This window comes from Daucus carota, chromosome 3, assembly GCF_001625215.2.
Source record: "Daucus carota subsp. sativus chromosome 3, DH1 v3.0, whole genome shotgun sequence".
Taxonomy (NCBI): Eukaryota; Viridiplantae; Streptophyta; class Magnoliopsida; order Apiales; family Apiaceae; genus Daucus; species Daucus carota.
This window is the reverse complement of record NC_030383.2, coordinates 33,398,568-33,418,060: the sequence shown is the minus strand read 5'-3', so window position 1 is coordinate 33,418,060 and position 19,493 is coordinate 33,398,568. Positions and strand designations below refer to the sequence as shown.

Genomic DNA, 19,493 nt, shown 5'->3' with positions numbered 1-19,493 from the left:
TAATTAAATATAAATACTTATGAATTTAACTTTAATTCATTAAAATGAATTAACTTAAAATCAAATATTTATGCTTAATTAATTTTGAAAAATACAAAATAAATGCATATAATTATCTAAATGCACAGAGAATGTTATAGGGGAGTATGCAACACTTAGAAAATTATAGAAAACTATATGAACATGCATAATTACACAGAAAATTATCAGATAATTTATAAACAATTATATAAAATCTAATAAAATAGATATAATTACACTGAAAATTCACAAAAATATATAATAATATATAAAATACATATTAAATATATACAAAGAGAATCATGGCATATTTAACATCCCTAGTTCACAAACCAACTTAGAGAAAGTGGATTCATCAAGTGGTTTGCAATTTGATCAGCCGTGGGTACGAAATGTAACACCACAGTACCATTCATGACATGTTCTCGAATAAAATGATACCTGATATCTATGTGCTTGGTTCTGGAGTGTTGCACTGGATTATTTGAAATGGCTATGGCACTGGTGTTGTCACAAAATATTAGAATTTTGTCGACAGAAATACCATAATCATTTAATTGATTCCTGATCCAGAGAATCTGAGCACAGCAACTGCCAGCAGCTATGTACTCAGCTTCAGCAGTATAAGTGGACACTGAGTGTTGCTTCTTGATGTACCAAGAAACCAACCGACGTCTTAGAAATTGATAGCTTCCAGACGTACTCTTTCCATCAATCCTGCAACTTGCATAATCAGAATCTGTATAGCCGGTTAAGTTAAAACCAGTATTCTTATGGTACCAAATACCTAAACCAGGTGTACCCTTAAGATATCTAAAGATTCTTTTGACGGCTATAAGATGTGATACTCTAGGATCAGCCTGAAACCTAGCACACAAACATGTTGCAAACATAATATCTGGTCTACTAGCAGTGAGATAGAGTAATAAGCCAATCATACCTCGATAGCTTGAGATATCAACTTTCTTACCAGATTTATCCTGGTCAAGATTAGTGGCAGTGGCCATGGGTGTCTTTGCCGGTGAACAGTCTTCTAGATTGTACTTTCTTAGAAGATCTCTGACATACTTTGACTGGCAAATAAAGATTTCATCTTCCTTTTGGCTTACTCGAAGACCAAGAAAGTAGGATAACTCACCCATCATACTCATTTCATAATTACTCTGCATTAACTTAGCAAATCTCTTGCACAAGTTATCGTTAGTAGAACCAAATATAATATCATCAACATATATTTGAACAAATATCATATCATTATTATGCAATTTGTAAAAGAGAGTTTTGTCTATGACACCTCTTGTGAAATTGTTTTCAATTAAAAAATCAGAGAGAGTGTCATACCAAGTCCTTGGTGACTGCTTGAGCCCATAGACAGCTTTGAATAGGAAGTATACAAAATCAGCAAATTCTGGATTTTCAAAGCCAGGGGTTGTTCCAGATATACTTCTTCTTCCAGCTTTCCATTCAGTAATGCACTTTTCACATCCATGTGATAAACTTTGAAGTTGGAGTGTGCAGCAAATGCAAGGAATATTCTGATGGCTTCAAGACGAGCAACTGGAGCATAGGTTTCATCGTAATCAATTCCTTCTTCCTGATAATAACCTTTTGCAACCAGTCTGGCTTTGTTTCTCACAGCAATACCATCACCATCTAACTTGTTACGGAAGACCCATCTAGCTCCAATTATAGACTTTCCTTTTGGCCTTGGAACCAGGGCCCAGACTTCTTGTCTCTCAAATTGATTGAGTTCTTCTTGCATGGCAAGAACCCAATCAGGATCATCAAGTGCTTCATCTATTTTCTTTGGTTCTAATTGTGATAGAAACCAGAGAATAGACATTCATTTGTCGTAGCACTTCAAGTCTTGACACCAGCATTAGGATCACCAATAATTAAATCAAAGGGATGATCTCTGCTCCAAATCCTTTCCCTTGGAAGTTGTGTCCTTGATGATTCAGCAGTATTATCATTAAGCTGAAGTGTATGACTAGTTGATCCACCAGCTCCCCCTGAGTTACTGCTAGGTTGACTTGTTGATCCACCACTAGCATCAGTGGAATCTCCAGATTTATTACCATTTCCTCCACCATTGCCTGAATCATTATCATCATTGTTGTCATCACCTGTTGCAGCCTCAGGTGGCAAATCATCATCTGAATCAGAATCTGGATAGTTGTCAAACTTCAGAGATTCAGATGGGTTGGCAGATTGTAAACTTGGTAGTTTAGTGTCGTCAAATGTTACATTGACACTAACTTTCACTGACAGAGTATCAATTACAAAAACTCTGTAAGCAGTATTAGTATAACCAACAAAAATTTCTTCAGATGCCTTAGGCTCAAATTTGTTCAAGTTCTCTTCTCCATCCTTGAGAACAAAACACTTAGCTCCAAAGACATGAAGGTGTTTGACATATGGTTTCTTCTTGTTATACAGATGAAATGGAGTTTTCATATGATCCTTTTCAGAGTAAAAGTTGATTAGGGTTTGATTCTTGAATTCTGTGCCATTATCTGACCTTACTGCTTTCACTGGCACACCCTTATCCAATTCAACTAACTTTATATGATCAATCACTGTCATCGGGGTCTCATCCTTAGAAGCCAGGAAGTAAACCCAAGTAAATTTCGAGAAGTCATCCACAATGACTAAGGCATATCTTCCTCCATCAATTGATGCAACATTCACGGGGCCAAACAAATTCATATGCAGTAAGTGAAGTGGATTTGTAATGGTACTGATGGTCTTGCCTTTGTGAGATGCTCTCTTCGCTTTTCCTTTCTGACAAGCTTCACAGAGATCATCAGTTGAGAATTCCAGGGAAGGCAAACCTTTCACTAGATCTCTCTTGACCAGAGAGTTCATGGTTTTGAAGTTGAGATGTGAGAGCTTCTTGTGCCATAACCAACTATCTTCAGCAGACGCTTTGGCGTAGAAACAGTGAACTTCGTTTCCTGGTCCTGAAGACAAATCAGCTACAAATATATTGCCTTTCCTTATGCCACATAGTGAAGGATGCTTATCCTTGATATGTTTAATGATACATATGTCTTTTTCAAAATTAACATAATATCCCTTGTCACAAAACTGACTGACACTCAGGAGATTATGTTGAAGTCCTTCAACTATAGCAATATCTTTTATGATGATCCTTCCAATTTTGTACTTGCCATATCCCACAGTACGACCTTTGTTATTACCAGCAAAACTGACTGTTGGGCCAGCACATTCTCTTATGTCTTCTAGCAGGGATCTATTGCTAGTCATGTGCATTGACGCTCCACTGTCAAGCACCCAAGTAACTCGTACAATTCCACTAGCACCTGCAAAAGACAACTTGATTAAACCTTCTTTGGGACCCACACTTGATTGGGTCTAGCAAACTTAAAGAATTGATTTCTATCAGGTAATACAACAGAGCCTCTTGGACTGATACTTGGTTCAGACTTGACTGAACTTACTTCCTTAATAACAGCCTTATAAACCTTGGTTTTAGGCTTTGGAACATAAGTCTCCTTCCTAACATGAGGAGGACTAGCAGTCTTTGATCTAGCATGCTTGTTGTTTATGTGTTGTCTAGGTGATGTGTTTTCATTTTTAGCATGCAAATTTCTAAAATAAGCACACATCATATTGAAAGCACAAGTCATACAATTATCAACACTACAAGATTTATGGCATGCATCAAAATCAGGAACAACAGGAATATCAGTCACTGTAGTAGGAACATCAATAGATTCTACTCTAACCTTGTTAACAGATTTAAAGTTCTCAGTAGAATGACATCTATTGTTCTTGTTCTTACTATTCACAAAATTATTGGGCTTGTTGAATTTAGTTCTCTCAGAGTTGACACCTAAACCAGCTTTAGGCAACCTAACATTGCCTTTCACTTTGATTGGTTTCAGTGATGTCAGGATCTCATCTCTCTTTTCATTACTCTTTTTCATTTTAAGGTCTTCCTATTTGAGTTCATATTTAATGACAACAAGAGTTTCTAACAGAGGTTGAGGGGAATCTTTCAAAACAAGAGGAATTCCTCTCTCCTTGGCACTCTTCTTAAAGGGAGTAATGTTACTAGCCTTACCTACAGATTTGTTATAGTCAAAACCTATTCCAACAGTTCTCTTGATCTCTTGTTTTTCCTTAAGATCTTTGACTATAGTGGAGGCATCCTTAAAGGCTTTACATTTCACTTTCTCTTCGTCTAGCTGAAGTCTTAAAGCAATCTCACCTTTCTCTAGAACTCTGACTTTAGCACATTGTAATCCTAAATCCATAGTCAATTGTTCAATTTTAGGTTTTAATACTTTCATCTCATTCATTTTATAAGCATGAATATCTAAGACTAAAGTATCAATTTTAAGATTGGCAGCTTTCAATTTTTTTAATAGCATCATCTCTTTCTAGTCCTAATTGCATAAGAAGTTTAGGGCATGTAGGATCTACCTGAAAGCTTCCAGTAGGAGGAGGTGAAGATGATCCAGCATCATCCATTAGAGTAACATTCCCAATCTGTTGTTCTTCATCACTGTCTGTATCATCCCAGCTTTTCCCTTCTGCTAGATAAGACTTGCTCTTGAAGTTTTGACTTCCAGAAGTACCCTGATGCTTCCTCACTAATGCATCATACTTCTGCTTCATCTCGTCGTAGGAATCTTTTCTCTTTCCTTGAACCTTGGGCTGTTTGCATTCAGTTGCAAAGTGTCCCGGTTCACCACAGTTAAAACATTTGAACTTGCTTCTGTCCACCATCCCAGTCTTGTATCCTCCTTTGCTCGTAGAAGAGGAAAATACGGTAAATATCTCTCTCTCTTTTTTTTAAGTCCGCATATTTCTCTTGCCTATCTTGAGCTACAACTAATTTTTTCCGTATTTTTTCAATTGATGGTTTAGTGTGTTGAACTAGCTCTGGTCCCAAAAAAAAAAAATTCTTTCCAACTTCATCCAGCAAAGTGGTGATCTACACTTTCTACCATATAATGCCTCAAAAGGGTGCCATTCCAATGCTGGAATGGTAGCTATTGTTATAAGAAAACTCTACTAAAGGTAAGTGATCATCCCAACTTGCTTTGAAATCCAATGAACAAGTTCTTAACATATCTTCTATAGTCTGAATTGTTCTTTCACTCTGTCCATCTTGTTTGAGGGTGGTATGTAGTACTCAGGTTAAGCCTAGTTCCAAAACATTCCTGAAATGCTATCCAAAATTTTGATGTAATCCTCTCATATTTATCCGAACAATTGATATCGACAATCCATGCTTAGAAAAACTTCAATCATATACATTTTTACTAACCTTATAAGGGTATATTTCTCACTAACTGGAAGGAAATGCGCAGATTTCGTCAATCTATCTACAATTACCCAAATAGCATCATGATTAGCTCGAGTTCTAGGTAAACCTACTATAAAATTCATGGTGATGTGTTTCCATATCCATTGTGGGATCTCTTAATGTTTGAAACAGTTCACTAGGTCGTTTATGCTCAACTTTTACTCTCTGCCAAGTTCAACATTTACTTACCCAATCAGCAATCTTTCTTTACATATTAGGCCACCAGGAGTTTTTTTTCTTTTCTTTATATCTTGGTACATCTTAGTACTTCCTTGGTGCATAGAATATCTGCATTCGCGAGCTTCACTTAAAATATCTCTTTAAAGTCTAACATGTTGGGAATCCAAATTCTATTAGCAAATCTCTTAATTTCCTTTCTCATCTTTAACACTTAAGTATTCATCACCTGTAAACTCAGATCGTCTCTCTTCAATTATCAATTCTTGACTCTTCTCGATCTTTTATATCGATTATGGTTGTATAATCATCTTATAAATCCTTCCCTCTTATGCTCTGAATCCTTATTCTCCATTTCTAGCTTTTCCATCTCCTTAATCAATTCCTTTGGTAAAGACATCAAATTAGTCCTTTTTTTCTTCTTCTTCTTCTTCTTCTTTTTTTTTTACTTAAAGCATCAACAACTACATTTGCCTTTCCTAGATGATAATTGATCATACAATCATAATCCTTTATCAATTCTAGCCATCTCCTTCGTCTCATATTTAATTCCTTCTGAGTAAACAAATACTTCAAACTTTTCTGATCGGTAAATATCTCACATTTCTCACTATACAAATAATGTCGCCAAATTTTTGGGGCAAATACTATAACATCTAATTCTAAGTCCTGGGTAGGGTGTCTTAGCTTATAACCCTTAAGTTGCCTAAAAGCATATGCTATCACTTTTCCATGTTGCATAAGAACATAGCCTAGTCCTTTCTAAGATACATAATTATAGATCACAAATTTTCATGTCTCAGGTAAGGTTAACACAGGGGCCATCGTAAGTCGCTTCTTTGATTCCTAAAAATTCTTTTCGCATTTGGGGGTCCATTCAACTTCTCTTCTTTTCTGGTCAACTTAGTCAAAGGAGTCGCAACCTTAGAGAAATCTTTGACAAATATAATATCCTGCTACATCAAGAAAACTTCTCACTTTTGTTAGGGTCCTTAGTCTTCCCCATTTTGATTATGCCCCAATCTTTGCGGGGTCTACCGACATTCCTTTCTTAGAAACTATATGCCCTAAAAACTGTACTTGCTCTATCAAAATTCACATTTCTAAAATTTTTCATATAACTTTTCTTTCCTAAAAATTTCCAAGATATCCTAAGGTACATGCTCTTCTTTCGTCTTAGAATAAATCAAAATATTATTGATAAATAATAATGATCTTTATCCAAATATTTCTTAAATACTCTATTCATAATATCTATAAAAGTTTCAGGGCATTAGCCAATCCAAATGACATCGTTAAGAACTCTTACATTCTCAGACTCGATTCTTTGGCTGATGGTATAGAGATCTCAAGTCAATATTAAAAAGTAAGATGCTCTCTTTAACTGATTAAACAAATCATCAACCCTAGGTAAAGGGTCGACTTATTTAGCTCTCAATAATCGATGTAACAATCCTCAAATTCGAGGGTCTGGATTTGATGTCTCCATACAAGACCTTCTTGAGACACCTTTAAAAGAAAAAGTGTATATTTGAAAAGAACAAAATCAAAGAATTTGTAATCTGAGAATTTTGAAGAGAACTCAGAGGAAATAAGAATTTTAGAACTTTCTTTAAAATATAGAAGTCTTTCACAATGGTAATCACCGGTCAATGAGTTTTCAAAATAGCTTCTGTTTGAAATGAAAGGAAGACTGGGAGATCAATATGATCAAATGAACTAAGTGTTGCGTGTCCAAATTAAGACACTACTAAAGGTTGTTAACCTTCTTGTAATGACAACACACACAAGTGATGGCGTCCCATCCAACTCCTATCACACAGTCAGGTATACCTTGTGTCCCCTATAATTAGGGTTGTTCATCCCAATTAGATTGAAGAAATACCAAGGAAATAAGATTTATCACAAAGATTTGCTTTTGAATCGTTATCTCACAACTTGGACAAACTTGATCTGCCAAAATTACTTAGCAACAAACTTCTTCCAAGGAATGCGAGCAATGCATCCTTTAATCACAAATCAAGTATTTTCAGTGGGTAAAATCAGAAATAGGATCAAATATGAGACAATCTCTTAGAATTATTAGATTGAGATCATCATTGTGGTGTATATTTATTCCAATTCTCGAATATTAAATCATGAATCACAAAAGATTTAGTAATATCAAAGAAATATTGATTATTAGGAGCAATCGCTTCCGAACAAAGGAAGGACTCAAGATACAGAATACACTTCTCAGTTTTCAAAATGAGATTTGATGTCAACTTGAGCTGAAATAGTGTGAAACATAATATTATTCATAAATAGCGTATCCCACAGATCTTATACTCAGGCAACGGGGTCTCCCTTGTAACACGTTCACGGTCTGCGAAATTCTAAACCTTTGATTTCCATCTATTTTACCTATATTCGTGGCATCTCTTGCTTCACAAAAGGTTTCTTCTCAACATTTTGATTATTTTTCAAGGGTTTTTGCTTCCTATCGACTTTCTTTTGTTAAAAAAACTCACTACTTGACCCAACTATACAGACTTTGTGCACTCACGTCGCATGGTTAGCAATATCGAGAATAGTAACCCTATTCTGAATCCAGGGCTTTTAAGACAGAATGAAACGTCTAGCTTTCTTTTCGTCCATATATACTCGACGTGAAATAAATTTCGAAAGTTCGATAAACTTAGATTCGTGTTCAGCTACTAACATATTCTCTTGCTTAAGCTCCATAAATTTGAGCTCCGTTTGATTCTCTAGGTGTTTAGGAACATACTTCTTTAGAAATAACTTTTTAAACTTAGTCCATGATATCACACTAGACTCTTCAAGAACTTGGTTAGCTCCCCACCAATAATTACCCTCTTCATTAAGCATATAAGCATCAAAGATAGTTTCCTTATCATCTTGTACATCAACCATTTCAAAAGTCTTCTCCATTTCTCTTAGCCATATCTTGGCCTCAACGGGATCAACAGTCCCTTTAAAACTCTTGTGGTGGCAAAAATTTGAAAGATTTGGATGAAAAGGTAGGTTTAGTAAGTTGACTCGAAGAACATCTTTCAGGATTGTTTTGAAAATTCTCGGTATGTTGTCAAGTAATTGAACATGATCGGGTCTGGATTGAAATCCGGGTGCAGCATCTAGTATTGATTCATCAACAAGGTTGTCATTCAAGTTTGAATTCATCTTAATCTATAATAGTAGACAAAACAGGTTAATAGGTCTCATTATACAAAATGCAAGGTTTATCCAAAGGTACAACAAGGTGCACTTTTGTAAAATACTCAGTACAAAATTTTGAAAACAGGTTGCATATTTTGGTTGAAAAGACAAGTTGGACCAAAGTTGCATATTTTTGGAAAATTTTAGAAACTTTAAAGCTTGCACCTTTTCTTTTGAAAACTCTAAAACTTTAGCAACTTGAACATTTCTCTTTTTGAAAAACCTCTAAAAACTTTAAAGGTTGAACACACATATTATTTATAATATTTTTTTTTCCATAAGAATTCACATTGAATCATTGATGTAGAAAATGTAAGATAGTTGAAAGAAATGAAGCAGGTCAAAAGTAGTTGACGACTGCAAGAAGCATAGGGAAGGTATAAACAAAGAAAGAGAAAATAACATGACATAAAGATTTATCATCCCTCCCAAAGTGGTCATAATATCCGAAGTTTTTATGAGTCACGATATAAAAAGTACATCTGATATGGTCATCATCCTACCATATCAAGTCTAATCTGGACATCACTATACAAAAGATCGTCTATTCACATCTCTACTGCCAGAATGATCTACTGATCGAAACTATAGCATCCTAAATAAAAGAAAGCGCACGATTCTCTATTCCGATACTATACAAAAGTGTCTATATATCCTCAAGTATACATAATATACCATAATTGAGATACACACATACTTCGTGTGTTATTTCCCAAAAGTCGACTTATTCATAAAACAAAAAAATATATCAACCAGATATCCCTGAGATCCTATGCTGGAACTCAGAAAAGGCTCTATTCATCAATATCGTAACAAGTTTAACATTTACATATCCAGAGTTGGTGGAGGGTATCCCATAAATATCATACGGAGTCACTCAAATAAAGAAATAGAAATCTGATACACAATATCCATACTAAACTATAGGGCAAGAAAATCTGAATCTACAGAAACAAACCTGGGATCATTAGATCCTGGAATCCAAAATCTAGAGTCATAAGTAGAATCTCTCTCAACTGTTGGTACTGGTGGACCAAAGACATGTAATCAGAAAATAACATAGAGTCATCACCTGATGGTACAGAAACTGGTGTAGAGAAAGATCCACTAATCCGACAAGCAGTGGTCTGAGATGTAAAGGAATAGTGGATAAAACTGTAAGTGGTACAAAAGTCTCAGATATGGTAGTAACGAGGGGTGAAACTCAACTCGAGGTTTAAATGTGGTATAAACATGGGTGTGACTACTCAAAGGTGGTATAGGAGCATCTCCAATCAGAGAAGACACGGCAGTCCCAAAATGACAACAATTAAAAGTATGTGTGGTAATAGGACTATAAGAAAGATATGTAGGCTCAAAATATCGAAGCAAGTCTAAAATGGAAGGGTCGTCACTCTAAGAAACAGGTGGACTAAAAGTGGTAACAGAAAAGGAAGTGATCAAAGTAGGAACAGAATTCAACTAAGGTAAAGACGGAAGGATCTCCATCTTATCACTCTCAGTGAATTCAAAAGATACTCTATCCCCGATCTCCTCAAATACTAAGTTAATGGTCTCAGGTGCTGGTGACTCAAAATATCGTATAGAAGAGTCTCATACTCGCTATCTATTATCTCAAACTTCATCGATGGATCAGAATAGCCTCGTGACCTGATATGTACATAATTCAACAAACACCATTACTAATAGTTAATTACTACAACGAGTACTCGTAACTATAAATGTTTATATTTGTAGGGTCTACTAACCCTTTGCTCAAAGTTTACTTGGAATATATGTTCTCTAGCATATGGAGATAGGTTCAACTAGGGCACCTATCTTAAACTTTGTATCGTTCTCGCTCGTTATATTCCTAGGGTTTCTCAAATCCTAAGGATATAACTACCGCTCTGATACCAAATCTGTGACGCCCCCAGATCCACATCCTGCAGATCTGGAACGTCACTAAACATCTGGATCAAAACAACGCTTGCATTACATATTAATATTACATAATCGAACTCTTGCCCCACAAGTCCAGGGTCGATCGTCTTACAACATTACTACGAGTCTAACTTTATTATATAAAGGGAAGTCTGATTTCAGACCATTATAACAACTATAGCTCGTACTATCAAGCAGCGCAGTCTAGCAGTCTCAGCTTGGGTGATGCGCCTTTTTCCCTGCCTTTGCCAAAAACCCATTTTCGGGCGGTTCTCTTGGGTTGTGCCATACTCACTATTTACTGCTCAAGAAGGAATAAAAGATGCAAGAATCAGCAATCAAATTGCTCAGCAAGTCCACATAGAACAAAACAACAATCAACAGAATATCCACGTAAGGCATAGAAAATAATTCAAATCAAAGCAACAAAGCACCTACCGTCAAATGACAACACAAGTTCAAGTAAAGGAAACGCTGGTCTTCCACCTTTCGGTAACACTACATGGCTCGATCAGCACCATTTCGTGAATACCGTTTTTCTGTGTGACCTTTGCAGTCTGATCGTAACCGCACAAGACACACCTACCACTCTCATTTGCTAGCATAAGGGTTAACATTTGTAATTCTAAACTATCTGCGTTACCAGATTGTACAATTCAACTCTACCACGAATTTAATAAATTCGTGTTGACCAGCTTGAACAGATTCCTCCGAATACAAGAAAATTCTCCCAAACAAACATTTCTCAATCATCACTACTTATCTCTACCAAAGAAGTGTGAACAATGCACCCTTTCAACAAAGATTACCAAAAAGGGAGTAAGTTAATTGTGGTTAGATCATCACTATATGTATTCACTTCAAGTTTCGAAGATTCAAAATGTTATCGTTATTAGGATCAGCTCATTCCCTACAATGGGAATGCTCGAATTATAGAAAGTAATATATGAACAATATCTTTAAAGCCTTCAAAATGAAATGGAGATATTTTCTCGATTCACATTGGTACGAAATGTAATATCTTCACAATCAATAGTTTTCACACAATTATCAAATATGCACGAAAAAACTTCACGTCAAGAGAGGGATAATGAACTTGCCTGACGTCCTTAGTTTGAAATATTCCAATTTATCATGTATAATCAGGCTTCACCTTTCCAGACAATAAATATTCTGTATCACGCAAAATGATAAATTCAGTATTCTCATAAAATAATGATCTTGACCGATTTATTATAAAATCTATACAACTCCTCATTTAATAATATCATGAGTTTTAATCGATTATCTAGCTCTTTACATTACTCGCACTTCACTAAAATGTTATACTATAACTTTTCCACTCTACACAAGTATAAAATTTGGGTTAATGTAACTACGTTAAAGTTATATATTACACGACTCCCTTGTATTATTCTCTTTCTTTGATTATTAATTAACAACCCCAATTAAACTTTTAAATATATAAAATTTCATTATTTATTACCACAGTGTCCGTTAACATTTGAATGATTATTCCCCTAGTATCTCCTTCACTATCGAAACAATTCAACTCATTTCTTATTAAATTCTTAAACACCAATTAGAATATTTCTTAAATCTCAAATCTCATTTTCTTTTTAATTATGTTTCCAAACATTCTTTTTAGCTCCATTTTAATCTCTCAATATAATAAATCTAAAATAACCTCCAACTTATTCTATTTATCTCTCTTTCTAGTATAAAACAAAATTCTTTATTTACAACCCCAAATTATATAATTTATTTCTTTTTATTAATCCAATTACCATAGGTCACACATTTCTCTCCCATTATTATATATTCACTCAAATCCAGCCTTTTAAATATAATCCCCACATTTTATCTATTTTATCTCAACTCACTTATCAATTTACCAAAATATTTCCACTATCTCTCTCCCTCATCATCTTCTCCTCCAGCCTCTCTCTCTCTCTCGACCTCTCTCCCTTCTCTCGAGAATCCACCGCCGTAACAGGCGGCATCTCCCCGCTCCTAAGCCCTCTGCCACCACAACACAAATCAAAACACACACACACGACAATAAAAACACGCACAAACGCTCTGCCCAGCCACACATACTCTGTTCTCTTCGATCTATCTCTAAAACCCACCACCACTACTGGTGGTTGTTCTTGCCGTTTCTAGCCACGCGCCAGACCAGCACACCCCCAATACAAACCCATATACTCAACATATTCCAATACCTTCCCTCTGTTATAAGATTAGAGCCTCAAATTAGAATTCAAGAACCCCAGCTCATTATTTTTTTCTTGTAGTTTAGGCAAAATCCCTAAACTGTATATATGTTAAATCGTGTCTTATGATAGTTTCCAATTTCACTTAAACCAACTGTTATGGTTAATTTTGTGCTAAGTAAAGGGGGGACAAGGCGCGTCCTTCCTGGTGTATTCCGCGAGGCGCGGTCTCTTTGCCCTAATAATGCAGAGACGGAAAAGAGGGAAGCTTGAAGGCGCGTCCAATGAAGGGGCGCGTCTTGAAGGTTGAGACGGTTGTAATTGCACATTAGATAGGTTATATGAGAGGATGAGTGAGTCTCCGTGACGACCCTTCCGGGGGATATGAAGACCAGTTACCAAGCTCATTTGGTAGTTATCAGGCTCATCTGATAGTTCCCGGGCTCATCCGGGCATGATCTACAATCCTCGATCCTGTTATCTGCCGAGTTAACCCTCGTGTGGGGGCTTGAGGTGATCATGACTATTGAAGGCCCTCCGGGGTGATATGAAGGCCGATCATATGTCTGGATCCTGTATTCTGGTGAGTTAGCCCTCATCGGGGGATTGAGACGATCGTGTAATTTGGCTCCTTATTTACCTTGTTTGAAGACGAAGACCTCACCGGGAGGTGAGGACATGTCCCTACACCTCAGGGGGTTAGTCATGGCTCTCCCACATAACTTATCCATAAGAGTCGTGGTAGATGCTATTTCTCGTAGTGGAGATATTGTCGAATCCGTGATCTATTTGGATTAGGAGTCTGAGGTAGTCAGCCTCAAGACTAATTCTAACTGGAGTAGGACTCTCCGAGATAAGCCATCAGCTTAAGATCGACCTTATCACCAAGAGGCCTAGTCCTGATCAAACTAGGACTCCTGGTTCAATAGAACTACGTACGGCTTGATCCCCTATATAAAGGGGTACGTAGGCACATTGAGGGGATATATCGAGAGTTGTGAGAACGAGAGCAGAAATATATTCCCTTGATCTCAGCCACCCTCAAACACCTAAAACTACCGCCTACGGCGGATTTCCGTCATATAATCACCGTGAAACACCTAATTCCGGCAACGAACCTCACGTTTGTTGATTCACCAGATTCCTCTATCAACAAATTGGCGCTAGAAGGAGGGGACCAGGTGAAATCTCGAAGAGGAAGAGATATCCAATCACGATGATGATCAATATGAAGGAGACTACTGCGTTGAAGACGAACCTGTGGAGGCATACTCGACAGTGCACATTCAAGACCCCCGCACCCTGCCGAACAACCCACCTCCGGTTGTAGTCAGCAACACAGAGCTCCTCAGCACCCTCCACCGGATGGAACAGAATCAATCAAGGTACGACACAAGGTTGAACACCATGGAATCGATACTCGAAGAACTTGTCCCTAGACGTTGTCGACACTCTAGAAGCCATGGCTGGAGAGGACGCAGACGTTTCAGACACCCTACCCCTCGAATGTTAGAGTATGGAGATGCAACCCCCGGCGCTAACCTCCCACCAGGCGCTCAAATAAGCCAAGGAGTTTACTACACGGAGGGCGCGCCCCTAGACTCGACCACCCCTGCTGCACAACCTGGAGGAACAGGGCAAGAGACAGTTGACCAGAATGCCAATGCTCGACCACTGGCTGAAAGGTTAGGTATCACCCCAAATAGTTTGGCCATGATTGTACGAATGGTAGAGCAGGAACAAAGGAGACCCTCCCAAGGAAGCGGCGCACCCCAACATCCTCAGGGAAATGGCGCGCCCCCCGAGGCGAGGCGTGAAGCAGGAACGGACATGACGTACCGAGGAGTAGGAGGGAGAGCATGAGGCCTCATACCGAGTTCAAGGGAAAGAGGCCGAAGAGGACCCCTGATAGAGTACCTCCCTTCCCAGAGTGAATCAAGTCAGCGTACCCCGGACCCAAGAGACACGGGAAGGACGCGCCCCCTCAACAATCAAAGGGACGCGCCTCCCCAAGGCCCACGAATAACTGACCAACAGGCGACTGCTCCTCCCACTGCCAATCAATAGGTCACACCACCTCCAGCCGTGCCCACTGCCACTCAACAGACCGCGTCCACTCTGCAATAGACCATTCCCATAATACCTACCCCCCCATCACAAACATTAGCCCAAATCGTCCAACCAACTGCTACCCAAACCTTAGCCAACAATGTACTTCAGGCCACAGCGGCCAACACGAACCTAGCAAATGCAACCGCTACCCCTCTGGTAACCACTCAGACCATCCCAAGAATCGGAACCTTCAACCCTGAAGACTTAAAGAAGTTACTAGCCCTCTTGCAAGCTGGCACCGCCACGACAACGCCACACATCTCCTCACCATTTACCGCTGCAGTCCGCGAAGCCCAATTACCAACTGGTTTCAGAACCTTGAATGCTGATCTCCGCTACCACAGGAATGCTGATCCCCGCGAATTCTTAATCAGATTCAACATCGAGATGGACCTATATCAAATCTCCGATTTAGTCAGATACAGGTTCCTAGCAGCAACCTTGAGAGATAGTGCCCAACAATGGTTTCAAAATTTGGGAGGAGGGGTCATCTCCTCTTGGGAAGGCATGCAGCATATGTTCATGACACAATTCCAGGCCGCAACTAAGTACGCTCCGCCCGTTACTACCGTAGCCAACGTCAAGCAGCGTGACAACGAAACCTTGACCGCATATTTTAAGAGGTTTAATCAGGAGTCCATGGGAGTAAAAGGAGCCTCAGATGAAACCATAAAGAACTTCCTCATCGCTGGGCTTAAGGTGGGTACCGACTTCTGGAAGCACCTCCAAGGGAAGGACCCGGCCTCCTTGTCCGAATTATATTCCGCAGCCGAATCCTTCACAAGGTAGAACAGTCGCTGGCCGAGAACCAAAAGGAGATCGCCAAATCAAAGTACAAAAGAAAAGATCTCACTCCTAGCCCAGAAACAAGAGGACGCGCCCGCTCTCCGGGTAGGGTAAACATGACTTCAAGTAAAAGGTCTTGGAGCCCTCCTCCGAGGCAGTCAGGAACATACACCCCGCTAACAGTCTCAGCTGAACACATCTACGCAGTGAGTAAGGATAAGGTGCCGTTCCAAAGACCTCAACCTATTCCCCAACACATAGCCAAGGACAAAAAGAAATATTGTGACTTCCACGAGTCGGCCGGACATAGCACCTCCGAGTGCCGACATCTGTAAGAAGAGATTGAATATTTACTCAAAGAAGGATACCTTACGGAGTGGGTAAAAAAGTATAGGACTGACCACCCCCCGGAAAGACGTGCCCTCGGAGCTTCGCAGAATGACAGGGTAGGCGAAAAACCTATCGACACCCAGTTTGTAAGGGAAGGTAGCATCAGGAGCATATTCGGAGGACCATACATAGGGGGAGGTAGCCGAAAGGCAATGGAAAAATACGCCAAAGAAGCAAGGGACTACCCCCTGACCAATGTAAACCATCTGTCAGCCAGAGCCCCGAGAGTGTTAAAGGGAGAAACTATGGACATTACATTCACGGAGGACGATGCGAGGTGGGTACACCATCCCCATAACGACGCTTTAGTGGTCGCTATGCGCATCGCCACCTTAAATGTTCATCGGGTATTTGTTGATAATGGGAGTTTAGTCAACATCCTCTACTACGACACCTACAAGAAAATGGGATTACCAGACAAAGACATGACCGTAGAAAATCTTTACATATATGGCTTTGGAGGAGATAAAAAAGCCAAAGGAACCATTCGCTTGCCAGTCACCCTAGGGGAGGCTCCACGAGCAGCCACATAAATAGCCGAGTTTGTGATCATCGACCATCCTTCGGCACATAATGCACTCATGGGACGCCCCCTCTTAAAAGATATGAGGATAGTCACCTCCATTTACCATCTCACCTTAAAGTTCCCCACCCCCGGAGGAGTCGGTTGCGTAAAAGGGTCCCAGTATGAATCTCGTGATTGCTATGGTCGGTCGCTCAAGAACTTCTGAAACCGGAAGGGAGTGCCACCCCACGAGGAGCTCCATTCAGTTCATGCCCTGTACCTCGTTCAATACCCGGAAAGTGATAACGAGGACACGCCCACTGCCCCAATATCTGGAGGACACCCACCTTACGAAAATAAACGACCCTTTACCAATGAGCCGATGTTGGCAGTATGTGAAGAACGGATTATTGAGGCAGAAGACGCGCCCCCAAATAAAATCAGAAAACAAAACCAAGAGGAGGTCGTCATGGAGTTGGACGAGCCCTCGCCTCCCACAGATGCCCTTGGGGATGCGCCCACCAACCAAAAGATAGCCCCGCATCAGTTTGATTTCGATCTAGACCCAAGACTACCCATGCAAGTGCAGAATACAGGGCCAGCCGAGGATACGATTGAAATACAAGTTACACCAGGGAGTGATGGCAAGGTCCTGAAGATAGGATCGAAACTAAATTCAGAGGTAAGAAGCAAATTGATTGAATTCCTTACAAATAGCCTCGACGTATTTGCTTGGAGCCACGAAGATATGGTAGGGATAGACCCTGCAGTTATGTGCCATCACTTGAATGTCGACCCCTCCAAAAAAGGTGCTAGACAAAAGAGAAGGCCCATCAGGGGAGAAAGAGCCGAGGCCCTGCAGGAGGAGGTCGATCGCCTCTTGAAAGCAAGATTGGTAAAGGAGTCATTTTATCCAAAATGCTTAGCAAACCCCGTACTTCTCAAAAAACTCAATGGGAAGTGGCGCACGTGCATAGACTTCACGGATCTCAATAAGGCGTGTCCCAAAGATAGTTTCCCACTCCCTTGTATCGACCAACAATTGGATTCAACGGCAGGACACGCCCTCCTCAGCTTTATGGATGCCTACTCAGGATACAATCAGATTCCCATGTACGAACCCGACCAGGAGCACACCTCCTTCATCACGGACAGGGCCTATACGTCTACATCGGTATGCCATTTGGACTCATCAACGCAGGAGCGACTTATCAGAGATTGGTGAACATGATGTTCAAAGATCAGATTGGGAAGACGATGGAAGTATACGTAGACGACATGTGGTCAAATCTAAAAAGGACGCCGACCATGTTTCTCACTTGTCGGAGATGTTCAAAATTTTGAGGAAGTATAGGATGAAGCTCAACCCACAAATGTGTGTATTCGGGGTAGAGTCGGGAAAGTTCCTCGGCTTCATGGTCAACCACCGGGGCATAGAGACCAACCCAGCAAAAATCAAAGCATTGCTTGACATGAAGTCCCCAGCCAATGTTAAGCAAGTGCATAGTCTGACGTGAAGGATAGCCGCCTTAAACATGTTCGTATCTAAATCCTCGGAGAAGTGCAAGGAGTTTTTTAAGGCCATCAAAGGCGCATCCAAAGATTTCGAGTGGACAGAGGAGTGTGAAGACGCCTTTGTAAAAATCAAGAAGCATTTGGGTGAGCCACCTCTCTTGGCCAAACCTCAAGAAGGAGAGACGCTTGTCCTCTACTTAGCCGTTTCGGACTATTTCATAAGTGCTGTATTGGTAAAAGAAGATGAGGAGGGGCAATCTTCGGTCTATTACGTAAGCAAAAGGTTGTTAGACGCAGAAACACGCTACACGAGCATGGAGAAGCTAGTATATGCTTTGGTGCACGCAACCCGAAAGTTACGACCTTACTTCCGGGCGCACAAGGTAGAAATTAGGACGGTGTACCCCCTCCGACAGATTATGCATAAACCAGAGGTGACCGGTAGAATGATGAAGTGGGCAATCGAGTTGGGGCAGTTCGACCTAGACTACAAACCAAGGACCGCCATCAAGGGACAAGCCCTAGCAGATTTCATCTTGGAATTCACCGAAGATGGGGAGGAGTCCGGCCTCCTAATAAAGTATGATCCTGACCTACCGCCACAACAGACATACCCAAAGGAAGACATGCCCGAGCTTTGGTGCACATTACACATAGATGCAGCTGTAAACAACGAAGGTGCAGGAGCCGGGATAGTGTTGGTAAGTCCGGAGGGGCATAGACCCTTGAACGCAATTCACTTTACCTTCTGACTCTCTAACAATGATGCGGAGTATGAGGCCCTGATTGGGGGGTTGAGGTTAGCACTTGAAATGAAGGTGAAGAAGCTTGTTGTAAAGGTCGACTCCATGTTGGTAGTCGAGCACATCAAAGGAGGATACCAGGCAAAAGAACCTAAAACAGCCATATACCTAAGATGCGTCCAAGGGTTGTTAGATCAGTTCGAAGAAGTTCAAGTGAACAGGGTACCCAGAGAGTTTAATGGAGATGCAGACGCCCTCGCAAAACTAGCATCCCAGAAGGACGCGGCCTTATTGGGAGTAATCCGTTTGGAAATGCAGGAGATACCTAGCATCCCCGAGCTTGAGGTAACAAAAATCAAAGACAAGGATGAGAGCCCCACATGGATGACTCCAATTTGAAATTTCATCAAGGTGGGTAGGCTGCCTGAAGATAAGGCCGAAGCCTGAAAGCTGAAATATAAGGCCGCCAGGTACGTAGAATACGATGGGGGGTTGTACAAGAGAGGTTTTAACCAGCCGCTGCTCAAATGTATAGACGGAGAGGAGTG

General features: G+C 40.1%; 1 protein-coding gene across 1 annotated transcript; it reads left to right on the top strand.

The window, feature by feature from the left end:
- Nucleotides 1–15,908: 15,908 nt before the first annotated feature.
- On the top strand, nt 15,909–16,715 carry LOC108218255 (uncharacterized). The gene is made up of 2 exons (XM_017391160.1): nt 15,909–16,123; nt 16,187–16,715. The coding sequence occupies exons 1-2, from the start codon at nt 15,909–15,911 to the stop codon at nt 16,713–16,715; spliced, it is 744 nt and encodes a 247-aa protein (XP_017246649.1).
- Nucleotides 16,716–19,493: the final 2,778 nt, after the last annotated feature.